Source organism: Ovis canadensis, chromosome X (assembly GCF_042477335.2).
Source record: "Ovis canadensis isolate MfBH-ARS-UI-01 breed Bighorn chromosome X, ARS-UI_OviCan_v2, whole genome shotgun sequence".
Taxonomy (NCBI): domain Eukaryota; kingdom Metazoa; phylum Chordata; class Mammalia; order Artiodactyla; family Bovidae; genus Ovis; species Ovis canadensis.
This window is the reverse complement of record NC_091727.1, coordinates 81,265,227-81,281,809: the sequence shown is the minus strand read 5'-3', so window position 1 is coordinate 81,281,809 and position 16,583 is coordinate 81,265,227. Positions and strand designations below refer to the sequence as shown.

General features: G+C 45.2%; 3 protein-coding genes across 4 annotated transcripts in view; 2 read left to right on the top strand and 1 right to left on the bottom strand.

The window, feature by feature from the left end:
- The window catches only part of LOC138930362 (long-wave-sensitive opsin 1), a 14,768-nt gene extending 12,141 nt beyond the window's left edge, over positions 1-2,627 (top strand). Inside the window, exon 6 of one of the 2 annotated variants that reach the window (XM_070290437.1) lies at positions 600-2,627. In XM_070290437.1, coding sequence (XP_070146538.1) covers positions 600-710 — 111 coding nt within the window. In that variant the 3' untranslated portion in view covers positions 711-2,627. The remainder of the gene's footprint in view (positions 1-599) is intronic. The other variant, XM_070290438.1, reaches the window with a different exon arrangement.
- On the bottom strand, positions 1,086-16,583 carry TEX28 (testis expressed 28). Its single transcript, XM_070291199.1, is given in 4 exon segments — positions 1,086-1,486; positions 1,774-1,909; positions 7,567-8,333; positions 16,566-16,583. Coding segments are annotated over 4 exon segments (1,278 nt in total). The 3' UTR covers positions 1,086-1,129.
- LOC138929969 (small ribosomal subunit protein eS27-like) lies at positions 5,474-5,626 on the top strand. The gene has a single exon (XM_070289617.1). The coding sequence runs from the start codon at positions 5,474-5,476 to the stop codon at positions 5,624-5,626; it is 153 nt and encodes a 50-aa protein (XP_070145718.1).

Below are 16,583 nucleotides of genomic sequence, written 5' to 3'. Positions count from 1 at the left end.
CGACCCCATGGACTGCAGCCCACCAGGCTCATCCGTCCATGGGATTTTCCAGGCAAGGTATTGGAGTGGGGTGCCATTGCCTTCTCCGTTGGCCCACAGTAGTCACCATCAACGGGTCAATTAGATAACTCAGATAATCGAATATTCAGGGATAGACTATCCACCTGTGCAAGGAGTAAATGGCGCCTTCCTCCATTCTTGTAGATTCTGAATGTGTAAGCTGTCAGTTCAGTTCAGTTGCTCAGTTCTGTCCGACTCTTTGTGACCCCATGGACTACAACATGCCAGGCCTCCCTGTCCATCACCAACTGCCAGAGTTCACTCAAACTCACGTCCATTGAGTTGGTGATACCATCTAGCCATCTCATCCCCAGTCGTCCCCTTCTCCTGCCTTCGATCTTTCCCAGCATCAGAGTCTTTTCCAATGAGTCAGTTCTTCTCATCAGGTGGCCAAAATATTGGAGTTTCAGCTTCAGGCCTCCTAAGCCATCAAGGTGACACATAAGGACTGCTATCCTCACAGGACCCCTCCATTGCATTTAGCCTAGCACACTGGCCCTACCTGCTCTGCTATTCAATAACCCTTTCTGTCCTGCCAGTTTCGAAACTGTATCTTGCAACTTTTTGGGAAGAAGGTGGATGACAGCTCTGAACTCTCCAGTGTTTCCAAAACAGAGGCATCATCTGTCTCTTCGGTGTCACCTGCATGAGTCTCTGCCAGCCCTAAAAACGAAAACGCCTGCCTCCCGAAAATGGAAAACAGAACCTGTCCCCACCTCCAGGGCTTTGGCCCCCCATCCACCCTGCCTCCCGACCCTTCCTTCTCCATCCCTGTGAAATAATCGTAGTTTCTCTTTGCCAAAAACAACCATGTCACAGGGGCTGCCACTACCATTTGGGGGCAACTGAGCCTCTGAGCATTGGGTCACTGGGTCATGGGAAGGCACGCAGGGTAGAGAGGGGTGCAGTACTCCAGAGATGTTCATCTTTTATAAGCCTCCTGTCTGCAGGTGAGAAAGAGAAGCGTGAAGCAGGTGGGCATCACCGGGCTACCAGGGATGAACCAGGAAAGGCAGAGCTGAGCAGTGGCCATCTGGAGAGGTGGGAGGAGCTAGCAAAGCCAGGCCCTTTAAGGCCCCTTGGGTGGAGGCCGAGAGGTCCTGGCAAACTGTCTCCACCTGGAGGGGACCCAGGCCTGCCAGTCTGGGGCAGAGATGGCGTGCCACTTCTGCCAGGCCAGGGTGCTGAGCCCAAGGAGCAGGAGCATGGTGCAGGTGTGCAGGCGCAAGTGCAGCAGCAGCAGCAGGGGGCAGGCACAAACCCCAGACAGCAGGACCAGAAGCACCGTGGTCAGCATCAGCAGCAGGCTCATCAAGTGGCACAGCATGTCCTAGGGCCAGCTCTGTGGGCTCTCTGTCAGCCCCAGCTGGGTCACCTGCTGCAGAGCCTTGAACTTGCCCATGCGGTTCTTGAAGGTCTCCATGACCTCTTGCAGGAGAAAGACCGTGAAGCTGGGACCCCACATCCCCACTGCCCAGGAGCCGGAGAGTCACAGATTGTGCCCGAGTTCCCAGATTGCCTAAGCCGGCCCCGGCTCCGGGGGAGGGTAGCATGATCATAAAGACCAGGCGCTGCAGGGGCACAGTGCCAGGCAGGATCCCTTCCCTGGGCTCCAGGGATGTCAGAGCAGACTCCCTCATCTTCTGCTGGCCTGGTCCCTATTACCGCCTCCTTATCAGCCATTTCTCACAAAGGTCCCCCAGGGCTGCTCACCCAGATCTCCTTGGCTCTCTCATAGGACAGGTAGACCATTCTCTCCTTGGTGCAGGCCAGGTTCTGTTTGAGGTGGTAAATCTCGTCCAGGTGCCCCTGCAGGTGCCCATTCACCTGTCCTTCCAGCAACACTTGTCTTGGGAGCAAAAGACAGTGACAGGCCCTGAGTGACCCTGCTCAAAGCCACACTAGATGTAGCTTCAGAACACGCCTTCTTCCTCTCTCCTCAAGCTGCGGTCGAACCCTGGCTCCTCCTCCAGGTCGGTCTAAGAACACCCCAGATGCACATCAGCCACACACACACACACACACACACACACACACACCGATATTCATGAATCTTTCATATATATAGTCACTCTTTTGTAATGGCTTTACAAAAATAGCAATATATGAGGAGTAGAAATCGAGATCTAAACTGCCTGTGTATGCCATTAAATTCCATATGTATATATATATACACACATACATATATACCTACCCCAGTGTTTCGTGTGCAGTAGCTCTTCCCTAAAAATCATCTGTTGATTATCAGGATTGAACAGTCTCAAAAATCCACATAACTGTATGATTCCATGGATAGGAAATGTCCAGCATAAGCCAATCCATAAAGACAGAAGCAAATTTGTGGTTTCTGGAGGCTGGGGGAGAGAGGAGGTGGGGAGTGACTGCTAGTGGGGATGGAGTTTCTGCTGGGAGGGATGATAGGGTCCCAGACTGAGACAGTGGTGACTACAGCACAGCTCTGTGAATACGATAAAAACACTGAATATGACAAAAACACTTTAAATGGGTGAATTGTATGGGATGTCAATTATATCTCAATAAAGCTGTTATTAAAACAGAAACCAAAATTGAATTGTGGTAGTGGTTACACAACTAAGTAAATTTAATAAAGCTCATTGAAACATACAGTTAAAATGGTACATTTTATGGCATGTAAGTAATATCTCAGTAGACCTATTTAAAAAAAACACAAAACATCACTACCTGTTGTTTACAGCCACATATTTAAGTAGCAAAAGTCTAAAAATATGTCTGGAAAAACTAAGCACCCAACAAGGATAGCAAGGTGGGCAGAGGGGGGAAGGTGAAGGGGAGAGTTTCAAACAACTCATCTTTTAAGCTTTTATTTCTTAAATAAAATTTGAATATGTTAAGATTTGAGAAAGCTGGGGGTGGGCAGATAACCTTGACCAAGTTATTCTCTGCTTTCCCTGGGTTTGGAATATTTCATGATGTCAAAAAACACTTTGAGGTCCCTCATTTGGGCACCAGCAAAGATGGGCTGGAAAGACACAGGCCAGACAGCTTCCGGCTCTTTAAGGAAAGCTGAGGAAAGCCTGACCGGAGCCAGGGTGACAACGCTGGATACCAGTGGGGGCCTGGAGCCCTGCAGAGAAGCAGAGGCAGGGATAGGAACTGGGAAGTGAGAAGTTCAGTTAGGTCCTGTTCAGGGACTTGACTGGTGTGCCGTGGAGATGGTCACCAGGCAGCTGAGAAGCTGAAACACTCATTTGTGGAAGCCAGTTCATCAAGAGCCAGTTCATGATGGTATTTCAAGGAATAGTCCATCAATCTCTGCCCTTTTCCCTGTTGAGAAGAGACTGGTCTGACAACCTGACTGAGACTACCGCTACAGAGAAGGGGAGAGAGTGGGGTGTCCACCCTGAAAGCAGATTCCCCCATGGCTGTCCTTCCATTCACATATGGGATGGAGATGCAAGGACATTCAAGATATCTACCACGTTCAAGTGTATATTCATGAATATGTTCTTCATGAAGATGAAATTAGCAAGTGGATTCTTCATTAATATATTTCTAAGAACAAATGACTATACTCTTACACACATTCTTGCAGAGACTGTTGAATAAGACAATATTAACATGTAAGGCTGTTCCCTCTATCTCCCCTTATCAGTGGGGCCACAGTAGGGTACCTGGCTTGTGACACGTCCCTCCCTTGGTCAAGGACTCCTCTCTCTCTGGCTCCTACAGCCACGGAGGTAGAAGCACCACCGTGGAAAATGCTCTTATGAGGGCTAAATGATGGTCGGTCAACCAAAATGCCCCTCAAATTCTTCCAAAGCTGTTAAGGACTGTGTCTGATACAAATGGCCTCAAACATCATTGCTGCTGCAGAAAAGTATATTCTTGTTCATAGCTGAGGATGGGCTTTGACAAACTGAGCTAGAACCTAACAGCCTGAAACATAGAGAAGTCTGAGATGGAGAGACTGAGGTGGGAAGGATGAAGCGGGCCAGATGGGGTAACCTGGTAGAGACAGAGCAACTCCTCCAAGCTCATGTGGTATATCACGCACATCCTTAGAAGTGGAGGCAGCACCAATGGTCACACCCAGAGGAAAAGGGCATGTGAAGATGGAGCACAGGGAAGGGGAAGGTGCTGGCCTAGAAGACTGTAGTGACAAGGCCACAAGCTAAGGAAGCCAGCAGCCCCAAAAGCTGGGAGAGGCTAGGAACAGATTCGTCCTTCCAGAAGGGACGCAGCCCCACCCACACGCTGACTTTGACTTCACTGTGCTGACCTCCAGAACTGAGAGAATCCATCTCTGTTGTTTGAAGCTGCTAAGTTTGGGATACTTTGTTAGGATGGCCAGACGAAAGCCCTCCAACTGCATCTAGTGGGGAGAGAACAGGGATGTGGCTAAACAGCCCACAACACGTGGCACGGCCTCAGTACTGGCATTTTTGAATCACCTGGTCAAAAATGCCAGTAGTGTTGAGGTTGAGAAAAAAACTGCGCTCTGGTGACATCATCTAGAGTTCTTGTCCACTAGGTGACACCTGAGTTTAGGAGCCTGAAACTTCAAAGACTGACCCTACCACCAAATATTGGCAAGAGTGTGCAGCAACTCAAACTCTCACAGACTCCTAATGGGAATGTAAAGTGGTAGGATCATGCGGGAGACCTGGGTTGGGAAGGTTGATTCCTGGATGGGAAGATCTTCTGGAGGAGGGCATGGCAACCCACTCCAGTATCCTTGCCTGGAGAATCCCATGGACAGAGGAGCCTGGAGGGCTACAGTCCATGGGGTTGCCAAGAGTTGGACATGACTGAGCAACTAAGCACAGCACATGCTGGAAAAGTTGCTTTAGATGTTGATCTGGCAATTCCACATATAAAAGCATATGTTCACAAAAAGACATGCATAGTGTTCACAGTAGCTCTACTCCTCACAGCCCTAACTGGTAGCAAATGAATGGGTCAATGCACTGCGTTCACATCACAGAGCACTGCTGGACAAGAAGGAATGAGCCACTCCTGTGTGCAATGCGGATAAATCTCAAAATCATTACACTACGTGAAGAAGACACAAAGTCTGATATAATATATGCTTCCATTTACATGAAATGTACCAGAACAGACAAATCCAGAGACGGAAAACAGATTGGTAGTTACCAGGGGCTGAGGGAAGGCAAATGGGGCATGGTAGTGTCTCTTTCCAGAGTGATGAAAACATTGGGGAACTATTATTGATAGATGTACTTTTCATTGCACAATACTGTGAATGCACTGAATGCCATTGCACACTTTAAAATCAGCAATTTTAGCCTCTCCAGCAGTAACAACCTCCCTGTGAGAACATGCCTCTCAAAAGGATCTCTCTCATCTCTCTCCAGAAGACAATAGGAAACACAAGAAGAAGCATCTGGTGCAGAGCTCCAATTCCTATTTCATGGATGTGAAATGCCTAGGATGTTATACAATCATCACTGTCTTTAGCCATGCACAAACGGTAGTTTTGTGTGTTGGCTGCTCTACTGTCTTCCGCCAGCCTACAGGAGGAAAAGCAAGGCTTACAGAAGGCTGCTCCTGCAGACGGAAGTAGCACTAAAAGTAACCTGTATCAAGAGGAATGGGAAACTGTCCCAATAAACATGTCTTGGATAAAAAATAAAACAAAATTAATAACTTTATGTTTTGTCAATTTTCTCTCAATTGAAAAATAAAATAGCCCTCTTGAAAGCAAATACATATAACCGGTGAGAAGTGTCACAGAACTCTCTAGTTTGAAACCTTAGTTTGTGACACACCAGAGAAGACATGACAATTGCAGGGGCCTGGGTAGTGCCCAGCTCTAGACACCGGGTGACACTTCATTGAGCTGAACATATGCCCTTGTGCCTGAGACTCTGTTTCCCCATCCGTAAAATGGGTGCTGAATGGTACAGGTGATCAATGCTACATGCTCCCTGTTGTCACTGTGACTATGTTGTCTTCTTTAGCCCATTCACCATTTCTCTCAAGAAATCTGTCTTATGGACCTGCTTTTTTGTTTTTAATGTATATTAATCAAGGTAGGCTAACTGCTATGGCCAATGACCAGAACATCTTGGTGGCTGAAGATGATGCCAGTTTATTTCACAGTTCACTGGTGGTGGTGTTGGTGTGAGGAAGGTGCTGGCTTAGAAGCGCAACCTTGCACAATTCCCACAGAGTTTTCGAGGAAGTAGTTTGTTCTGCTCCCCTGCACAGCTGGCAGACACTAATATGCTATGGGTTAAGAACTTTCTAGAGCACCACAGTCCCATTGGCCTAGGCAGTGTGGAAACATACAAGGAAATGCACAACTGTCCTGAGTTCTGGTCTTGCTTTACATAAATCCAACCTTGAAAAGAGGACCATAAAGAAGGCTGAGCACCGAAGAATTGATGCTTTTGAACTGTGGTGTTGGAGAAGACTTTTGAGAGTCCCTTGGACTGCAAGGAGATCCAACCAGTCCATCCTAAAGGAAATCAGTCCTGAATATTCACTGGAAGGACTGATGATGAAGCTGAAGCTCCAATACTTTGGCCACCTGATGCCAAGAACTGACTCATTGGAAAAGACCCTGATGCTGGGAAAGATTGAAGGCAGGAGGAGAAGGGGACGACAGAGGATGAGATGGTTGGATGATGTCACCAACTTAATGGACATGAGTTTGAGCAAGCTCCAGGAGATGCTGAAGGACAGGGAAGCCTGATGTGCTGCAGTCCATGGGGTTACAAAGAGTTGGATGCAACAACTACAACAACCTTGAAAAAGTCACCCTCAAAAGAAACCTGAATTGTGACTGGCTGCCCTACTTGACAGTGGGTTGCCCCTTCATACTCCTTTAACAGCCCTTCAGGGATTGGTCCAGCGGTGTTAGTGCAGGTAGGATTTCCCTATGCAAACAGAGGGTGACTGCAGGGCTCAGAGGAGGGAGCTTGGCACCTATGAGGGCGGCTGGCACCCCAAGAAGGGCTTAATAGAAATGGGGATGTCCTTGAGAGACTGAGTTTGCCTTTTTTTTCCTATTAGTGGACCCTAGTCTGGTCTTGAAAGTAAAAGTGAAAGTGTCAAGTTGCTCAGTCGTATTGGACTCTGTGACCCCATGGACTGTAGCCCACCAGGTTGTCTGTCCATGGGATTTCCCAGGCAAGAATACTGGAGTGGTTTGCCATGCCCTTCTCCAGGGGATCTTCCCAAACCCAGGGATCAAACCCAGGTCACCCACATTGCAGGCCATTTCTTTACTGTCTGAGCCACCAGGGAAGCCTCTTGGATGAATAAAATCAACCCATCGCACCAGGGGCTTGGGAGGAGAGAAAGCATTCCCTGGAAGGTGGTCATTTTTGGAACATATCACCCACATGGGAGCTTCTGCCTCAACTTAGCCATGAGCCCAGGTGATGGGGTCAGGGCAGACAAGGCAATTCCACTCATGTATCATCTGCTGCTCCGAGAGGAACACCAATACAACCCCCGCCCTCCCCAGAGCCCAGGTGGCCAGGAGCTCCGCCTCACCTGGACTTTTCCTCCTGAAGGAACTCCAGTGATGCCTGCAGGTCAGTCAGATACTGCTCCCTGAGGCTCTGGTAGGACCCCTGCAGGCTCAAGTGGACCATCTTCACCTCTCTCAGCTCTTCCTTCATCTTCTGCCCCAGCAGTGCTCATGGCTGGGCCCCACACTTGCTCTCCAAGGACCTCTGCTACTGGTAGGCTGGGAAGTGAGTCTGGAGAGGGACGTGTCTGATGACGGTGGACAGGTTGCTGGATGAGCAGTCTTCTCCACCTGGCCGGGGGTGCTCTGCACACAGAACCTTCTCATGGGGCTGCTTGCAGTTGTTGTCCAGGCTGCTTTTGGTCCCCAGCACTGAGCCCTTGGGCCTGCAGCCCTCCTCTAGCTCCTGCAGCTGCTGGTGACACTGGCGGAGACTTTGCTCAATCTGGGCGATGGTGGCAGAGGTTCGCTGGTTCACCTTCTCGAAGGCTTGCCGGATGTGGGGGGCCTGGTGCCGGTCGGCCTTGGATACCAGCTTGAGGTAGCCCACTGTGTTCTCATCGCGGCTGGCCTTCTCCACCCTCAGCTGCTCTGAGAGGTAGAGGATACGGTGCTTGATGCTGTCCTGTATGTTCCAGGTCAGTTCCCCATCTGAAAGGCTGGAGTGGCCACTGGGGCCATCCTCGCTGGATGATAGGGATCTGCAGGAGGGGACACCGGAGGAGAGGATGGCAGCTGGGCCCTTGGTGTATTCTGTCTGCATTGGGAGATAAGAATCACAAAATGGGTACTTCCGTAAGAGGGAAACAATGGGAGAATCAGACACATTGCTCCACCCTAAACAATACTTCCAGGTGTGAGCAGGTATTTACATGCCCTATATGCACTTCCATGTACATGCCTTCCATGTACTTACGTGCGCAAGAACATGTGTGAGTACATGTGACACAGACTGGACATGCTTTATGGGCATGGCATACCTCACTACGACCTCCAGGTGGCTAGCACACTCTCCACACCTGCCCTGTCTGTTCCTGAACTTCTCTTCAAAGAATTACCAGCTGTGCATCTCATTTTATAGAGAACTGTTATTGTGAAGCATGGAATAAACTCATTTCCATCAACCCATACAGCTTGCTATATTGCTACTACCAGGTGGACAGAAGGGAGAGGCAGGGAGATTTGCAGCCTAACAGGTTCATTCCTTCACCTAATCATTCTTTGAACACATATTCCTGAGCCTGCCATGTGGAACAGAAGGCAGACACATTCTGTACTCTCATAGAGCTGAGCATACAGGGTGGACGGTTCTACTGTAACACAAAGGAGTCTCTTACATGGAAAGGGATAATAGTAAGCACACTGCCTTGGAGACAGAGCCCAGTTCAAATCCTGACACTACCACTCTGAGACTTTGAGCACTCAGAGGGTCAGATGTCTCACTTCTAAAATAAAGATGGCCATACAGCATAACTGGAACACAAGAAACCAGGGCAGAGTGGACAGTGATGAGCTAGGAGAGGTAGGTGTGATCAGGACAGGTGGAACCTCTGTTCTATTCCTACTTTTTAACTAGAAACACCTTCATGAATGTGTTTGATCTGAAAATGCTCTCCCAGTGGAGAGCCAGGAGTGATTATATTGTAATAGATATTTTGGTTCCGTGTATTTTATTTTATGCAAATTATACCTTAATCTTAAAAAAGAAATGTGATACCACTATACACTGAGCAGAGTGGCAAAATTTAGACTAACGATAATAAATCTCAGACAGCATATGAAACAACAGGAACCCTCCATCACTCCTGGTGGGATAGTAAACAGTATAAAACTTTGGGGAAAGCATTTGGTAATATCATGAAGTTGAAGACATGCATGCTGAATGGCCCAGGTACCCTGGTGGCTTAGATGGTAAAGAATCTGCCTGCAATGCAGGAGACCCAGGTTTGATCCTTGGGTGGGGAAGATACCCTGGAGAAAGGAATGGCAACCCACTCCAGCATTCCTGCCTGGACAATTCCATGGATAGAGGAGCCTGGCAAGCTATAGTCCACAGGACCACCTCAAAGAGTCAGACACGACTGAGTGACTAACACACTAATGCTGAATGGCCTGGCAATTACATACCTAGATATACCCTTGAGAGACAAGTACAATAATACTCCCAATAATCAACTGCTAGAAACAACCCACCTGGTCTATAGATCAAAGAATATGTAAGTGAACTGTAATATATTCAGTAATATACTACAGCAATGGTGCTTCCCAGCTGGCACTAGTGGTAAAGAACCCACCTACTAATGTAGGAGACATAAGAAACATGGGTTCGATCCCTGGGTCGGGAAGATTCTCTGGAGGAGGGCATGGCAACCCACTACGGTATTCTTGCCTGGAGAATCCTATAGACAGAGGAACCTGGCAGGCCGCAGTCCATTGGGGTTACAAAGAGTTGGACACGACTGAAGCAACTTGGCATGCATCCACGCGTACAGCAATAAAAATAAACTACAGTCTTAAAAACATGAATGAACAAGTATAATGTTAAACAAATGGAGTCAAACACAGAAGAATCCATACAATATATGGCTCTATTCATATAAAGTTCAGTTCAGTTCAGTCACTCAGTCGTGTCTGATTCTTTGCAACCCCGTGTACTGTAGCATGCCAGGCTTCCCTGTCCATCACCAGCTCCCGGATTTACTCAAACTCATGTCCATTGAGTCAGTGATGCCATCCAACCATCTCATCCTCTGTTGTCCCCATCTCCTCCCACTTCATATCAAGTTCAAAAGCAGACAAAATGAAATGATGTTGTTCAGGGATGCATACAGAGGAAGTAAAGTTATAAAGAAACATATGAGCTTTAGTAGCATAATCATCAGGATAGTGCTTCCTGAAATTTCCACTAGAGCGAGAGAACGGGATTGTGATTGGGAGAAACATGTGGAAGCTAGGGTGCTTGATCTGAGTGGTAGCTAAATGTGTGTTTACCTTATCATTACTTCCTAAACTAAATGTTGAGGTTTTTGCACCTTTATATGCATATGCCAAATTTTACAATTTTAGAAAGTTTTAAAATGTTCAATAGATGGCTTTAATAGTGGATTAGAAATGGCTGGAGAAACAATAAATTGTAAGACAGAGCTAAAGAAAGCATCCAGAATGTAGCACAGAGGCACAAAGAAATAGAAAACCTGAAAATACCGAAAAATAAGACACACTGAAGATAGAATGAGAAAGTCTAACAAAAAAGTAACTGCCATGCCACAGGGAGGGGACAGACTCAGGTAACAGCAAGACTTTAAGAGACAGTCACTAAGAACTTTCCAAAATTGATGAAAAATATAAATACACAAATTTAAGAAGCCCAAGATAAACCAAACAGGATAAAACACAAATATATACATATCTAGACACAGATCTTAGAAGCAGCCAGATTTAAAAAGCTGATTACCTTTAAAACCATGACTTTTAGACTGAAAGCTGCCTTCTCAGTGGCATTAATGAAATCCAGAAGAGAGTTGAATAATATCTTCAATATGCTGACAGAATAACTGTCAAAGAGAAAAAAAAATAGGTCACATTCAAAGAATCAGAAGCGTGGGAGGTGGGAGGAGGGTTCAGGATTGGGAACTCATGTACACCTGTGGCTGATTCATGTCAATGTATGGCAAAACCAATACAGTATTGTAAAGCAAAGTGAAAGTGAAGTCGCTCAGTCCTCTTTGCGACCCCATGGACTGTAACCTATTAGGCTCCTCTGTCCATGGGGTTTTCCAGGCAATAACACTGGAGTGGATTGCCATTTCCTTCTCCAGCGGATCTTCCTGACCCAGGGATGGAACCCAGGTCTCCCGCATTGTAGACAGACGCTTTACCATCTGAGCCACCAGGGAAGTCCATTGTAAAGCAAAATAAAGTAAAAATAAAAATTTAAAAAAAAAAGAATCAGAAGCGAGAATGTTTTCTGGCTTTTCAGTGAAGCACTAAGAATTAGAAAACATTGAAGCAATGCCTTCGAAATGTTGGAGGGGGGGTGGGCAACAATTTTCTCACCTAGAAGTCTACAACCAAACTGTCAATTTTCAGGTTAGACTAAAGGTTTTTCCAGCATGAAAGAACTCAAATAGTTTACTTCCTCTGCATTCTTTTTTTTTTTTTTTTCTGGAAGCTACTAGAGAAGATGTGCCACTAAAATCAGAGAAAAACCTAAGAAAGAAGTAGAGATGGGATCTATGAAACCGGGGTCTCAAGCGAAAAAAACATCAAGTGCAATCTCCAGGATGATGGAAGGGGAGCCCAAGCTGGATGTGGGCCTGGAGGGCAAGTCAAAAGGCTCCAGGAAAGAGTGCTCCAAATGAATGAAATCAATGGCATATTGTAGGACATCTTTCAGCAGCTGGAGAGGAGAGATAGCCAGTTTGGGAAAGTACTGACCTATGTTAAGTAGCAGAGAACAAGCAACACGGGGGTGGGGAGAAACAGTGTTAACTCTAAGGAAAACAAAATATCAAGACAGGGGACTTCCCTAGCAGTCCAGTGGCCAAGACTCCACACTCCCAATGCAGGGGGCTTCGGTTTGAGCCCTGGTCAGGGAACTAGACCCCCTCCATGCTGCAACTATGACCCTGTGGAGTCAAATAAATAAATATTTTTAAAAATATATCAAGAGAGAAAGGAAAAATAATCAGGGTTGTCATAGACTTGATAATGTGAACACCAAGGAATGACCTAATGCAGATCATTGTATACTGTCCTGGGAGGATGGGGTGGTGAAAGAGCTACATCATCATCTTTTATTCTAAGAATAGTCAATAATTCCTAAAATCTAAAAACTAAAGAAATAGCACTATAAATAATTTATTTAGAGAATTGGAAGTAAATGCCAAAAGAAACAGCTAAAAGGGATGAATATAGTTGATTCTGGGGAATGGATGGATGAATGTGGGTGCAAGCAACAGATTGCTATTTTTGTAATAAACCTTGTAGGGGAACCCTTTTCCTCTTTGAACCAGGGGTTGGCAAACTCTGGGCTGGTTTTGTACACGGATGAGCTAGGTATGGTTTTTACATTTAAATGGTTGAAAAAATCAGAAGAAGGACATTTTCTGGCATGTGAAAATGATGTGAGGTTCAAATTCAGTGTCCGAAGTGTTATTAGTACACAGCCACACTGGTTCATTTATATATAGTCTCTGACCAACTTTGTGTCATAACAAAGGTCCAGTTGAACAGCTAAAACAAAGAATATGTGGCCTCAAATATTTACTATCTGGCCCTTTATAGAAACAGTTTGCTGATCTCTGCTTTAAACTATGTTCATAGATACCACTAATAAATGAAATAACTAAGTATTTTTTAAAGAAGTGGGAAATACAGAAAATTAAAATTTGCTAATGACTTGTTCTATTGGGGAATTTTATAGATATATAAAACTCAAAATTGCGGTGACCTAAATTGGAAGGAAATCCAAAAAAAGAGAGGATATAGGTATACATGTAGCTGGTTCACTTCACTGTACAGCAGAACCTACCACCACATTGTAAAGCAACTATACCCCAATAAAAATTATTTAACTAACTCATTGACTACACTAAAGCCTTTGACTGTGTGGATCATAACAAACTGTGGAAAATTCTTAAAGAGATGGGAATACCAGACCACCTTACCTACCTCCTGAGAAACCTATATGCAGGTCAAAAAGTAACAGAACAGGACATGGATGAACAGACTGGTTCAAAATTGGGAAAGGATTATTTCAAGGCTGTATATTGTCACCCTGCTTATTTAACTTATATGCAGAGTACATCATGTAAAATGCCACACTGGATGAATCACAAGCTAGAATCAAGATTGCCAGGAGAAATACCAATAACCTGAGATATGCAGACAACACCACCTTAATGGCAGAAAATTAAGAGGAACTAAAGAGCCTCTTGATGAAACTGAAAGAGGAGAGTGAAAAAGCTGGCTTAAAACTCAACATTCCAAAAACTAAGATCATGGCATCCGGTTCCATCACTACATGGCAAATAGATGGGGAAACAGTGGAAACAGTGAAAGACTTTATTTTGGGGGGCTCCAAAATCACTGCAAATGGTGACTGTAGCCATGAAATTAAAAGATGCTTGCTCCTTGTAAGAAAAGGTATGACCAACCTAGACAGCATATTAAAAAGCAGAGACATCACTTTTCTGACAAAGGTCCATACAATCAAAGTTATGGTTTTTCCAGTGGTCATGTATGGATGTGAGAGTTGGACCATAAAGAAAGCTGAGCACCGAGGAATTGATGCTTTTGAACTGTGGTGTTGGAGAAGACTCTTGAGAGTCCCTTGGACAGTGAGATCAAACAAGCCACTTCTAAAGGAAATATTCATTGGAAGGACTGAAGCTGAAGCTCCAATACTTCGGCCACCTGATGTGAACAACTGACTCACTGGAAAAAGACCCTGATGCTGGGAAAGATTGAAGGCAGGAGGAGAAGGGGACAACAGAGAATGAGATGGTTGGATGGCATCACCGATTCAATGGGCATGAGTTTGAGCAAGCTCTGGGAGCCGGTGATGGACAGGGAGGCCTAGCATGCTGCAGTCTCTGGGATCGCAGAGTCAGATATGACTGAGCAACTGAACTGAACTGAACTGAGGGAGGCCTGGCATGCTGCAGTCCATAGGGTAGCAAAGAGTTGGACACAACTGAGTGACTGAACAACAAAATGTAATTAAAAAAACTAAAAATTGAGAGAAGAATAGGTTGGTGAAAAAAAATGCAGGGCCACTAGTGGAAAAAAGAGACAGGTACATAACATCCAAATAACCAAGGGAAGAAAGAAAGGAACTTGATTAATTCAAAAAGCAGAAGGAAAGGAGGAACAAAAATAAATGGGATACCAAATATAAAATAGGATGGCAATAAGATGTGATTATCAGTGACTGTGTATCATGTTCTCGAGAATAACACTCCATACTGTAAATATGTCCGTCCTCTACTTATTAATATATGAAAAATAAGTGAAAGTGAAAGTCAGTCAGCCATGTCTGACTCTTTGTAACTCCATGGTCCAGGCCAGAATACTGGAGTGGGTAGTCTTTCCCTTCTCCATGTATGAATTTAATAAAATCCCAATTTAAAACCCAATGGGACTATCTCATGAATCTTAGATTAGCTAATACCAAAATTTACTTGGAAGAGAAAATGAAAAACAGTACCTAAGAAATTTTAAGAAAAATAAAGTCTTGGGATATGTGGCTATATATAAAATAAATTAAGTTACAGTGCTACTTTACATCACAGAGACATCAGTGTTCTAACAAAGATCCATAAAGTCAAAGCTATGATTTTTCTAGTAGTCATATACAGGTATGAGAGTTGGACCATAAAGAAGGCTGAGCACCAAAGAATTCATGCTTTCAAACGGTGGTGCTGGAGCAGACTCTTAAGAGTCCCTTGGACAGCAAGGAGATCAAACCACCCAACCATAAAGGAAAGCAACACTGAATATTCGTTGGAAGGACTGATGCTGAAGCTGAAGCCCCAATACTTTGCCCACCTGATGTGAAGAGCCACCTCATTAGAAAAAGACCCTGATGCTGGGAAAGACTGAGGGCAGAGGGAAAAGGGGGCGACAGAGGATGAGATAGTTGGATGGCATCACCAAGTCAATGGACACGAGTTTGAGCAAACTCCAGGAGATAGTGCAGAACAGGGAAGCCGGGCATGTTGCGGTTCATGGGGTCAAAAACAGCTGGACACGACTTAGTGACTAAACAACAATAATAAGAAAGCCGAGACAGCATAGAGTACTAAACATAAAAATGAAACTAAAAAGGTATCAGAAGGACACAATAGGAAATGTTTTTGTAATCTTTGTGTGGAGAACATCTTTCTGAACAAGTCTCAAGCCAAAATGCCATAAAGGAAAAGATTTACATACTGTACACGTACTACATTAAAAAAATTTTTTTTAATCTATAAACCTTCTTATAGTGAAAGAAGTATAAAATTAAAACGAAGCAACATTTCAGCTTGGTTCAAAACTTGCTCCTTAAAAATAAAGTGTCTCCTGATAAACTCATTCAGTTCAGTTCAATCACTCAGTCATGTCCGACTCTTTGCAACCCCGTGGACTGCAGCAGCATGCCAGGGTTCCCTGTCCATCACCAACTCCCTGAGCCTGCTCACATAAACTCATTAGGTGTTGCCAAAAAAAAAAGTATCTCCATTAATATTTTTAAAAAGCAACAGATGAAAAGACCTGCAATACCTGTAAGAGACAAAGGACTAATCAACATAATATTTTTAAAATTCCTACAAATTCGGAAGCTAAAAAGAATTTACCAAACATAAGAACAGTAAAGGGTTGTTAACAGCCAATTCAGAAAGGATGAACTACGAATGCCAGTAAACGTACAAAAAAATGTACAACTGCAAGTAAATCAGGCAGACATGAAACGAATGATTAAAAATGGTTTTCTTATCCATCAGAAGGCCGGACATTAAAAATATAAACAATATTCATTGTTGACGGGGACCCTGGGAAAGGCGCACTCACATAACTGCGAATAAAATGACACAGAGGTTCTGGGTTTCATTGCGCCATTATCACTGCACGAAGCCTTTAACCCAGCAAGGACGTGGGTCCCTGGGAGCCTTCAGGGCCATTGTGGGAGCACTCGGGAGAGCGGCAGGTTTGAACTAAGTGGCTGAAATAAGCGTGTGTTGGTGCAGAGAAGGTGCCAGGGCGACCACGGAAGAGCGCCTCAGAGTCACAGGGACGAGCTCTGCGGCCTTGCTGATGGGGGCTTTCAGAAAGACGGAAAGTTAACGGGAGTCCTAAGTTAGGCTCCCGGGACTGTAGCCTAGCATTGGGCGCACAGCAGCTCAACAGTTCGACGGGGTTTTAAGTACAGAAGTTTCTAGAAAAAGAAACAAGGTCCGCGCAGAAACGCCTTGCTGCCTTAAGAAGCTCAGACCGCTTCACCTTTTGTGAACCGCGTTCCCCACCCCCGCCCCCCTCCCACCTCGCCACCGCCCGACAT

What these genes read in the sequence shown, in the direction of transcription:
- LOC138929969 (XM_070289617.1), top strand. Translation starts at nt 5,474, where the DNA reads ATGGATGTGAAATGCCTAGGATGTTATACAATCATCACTGTCTTTAGC.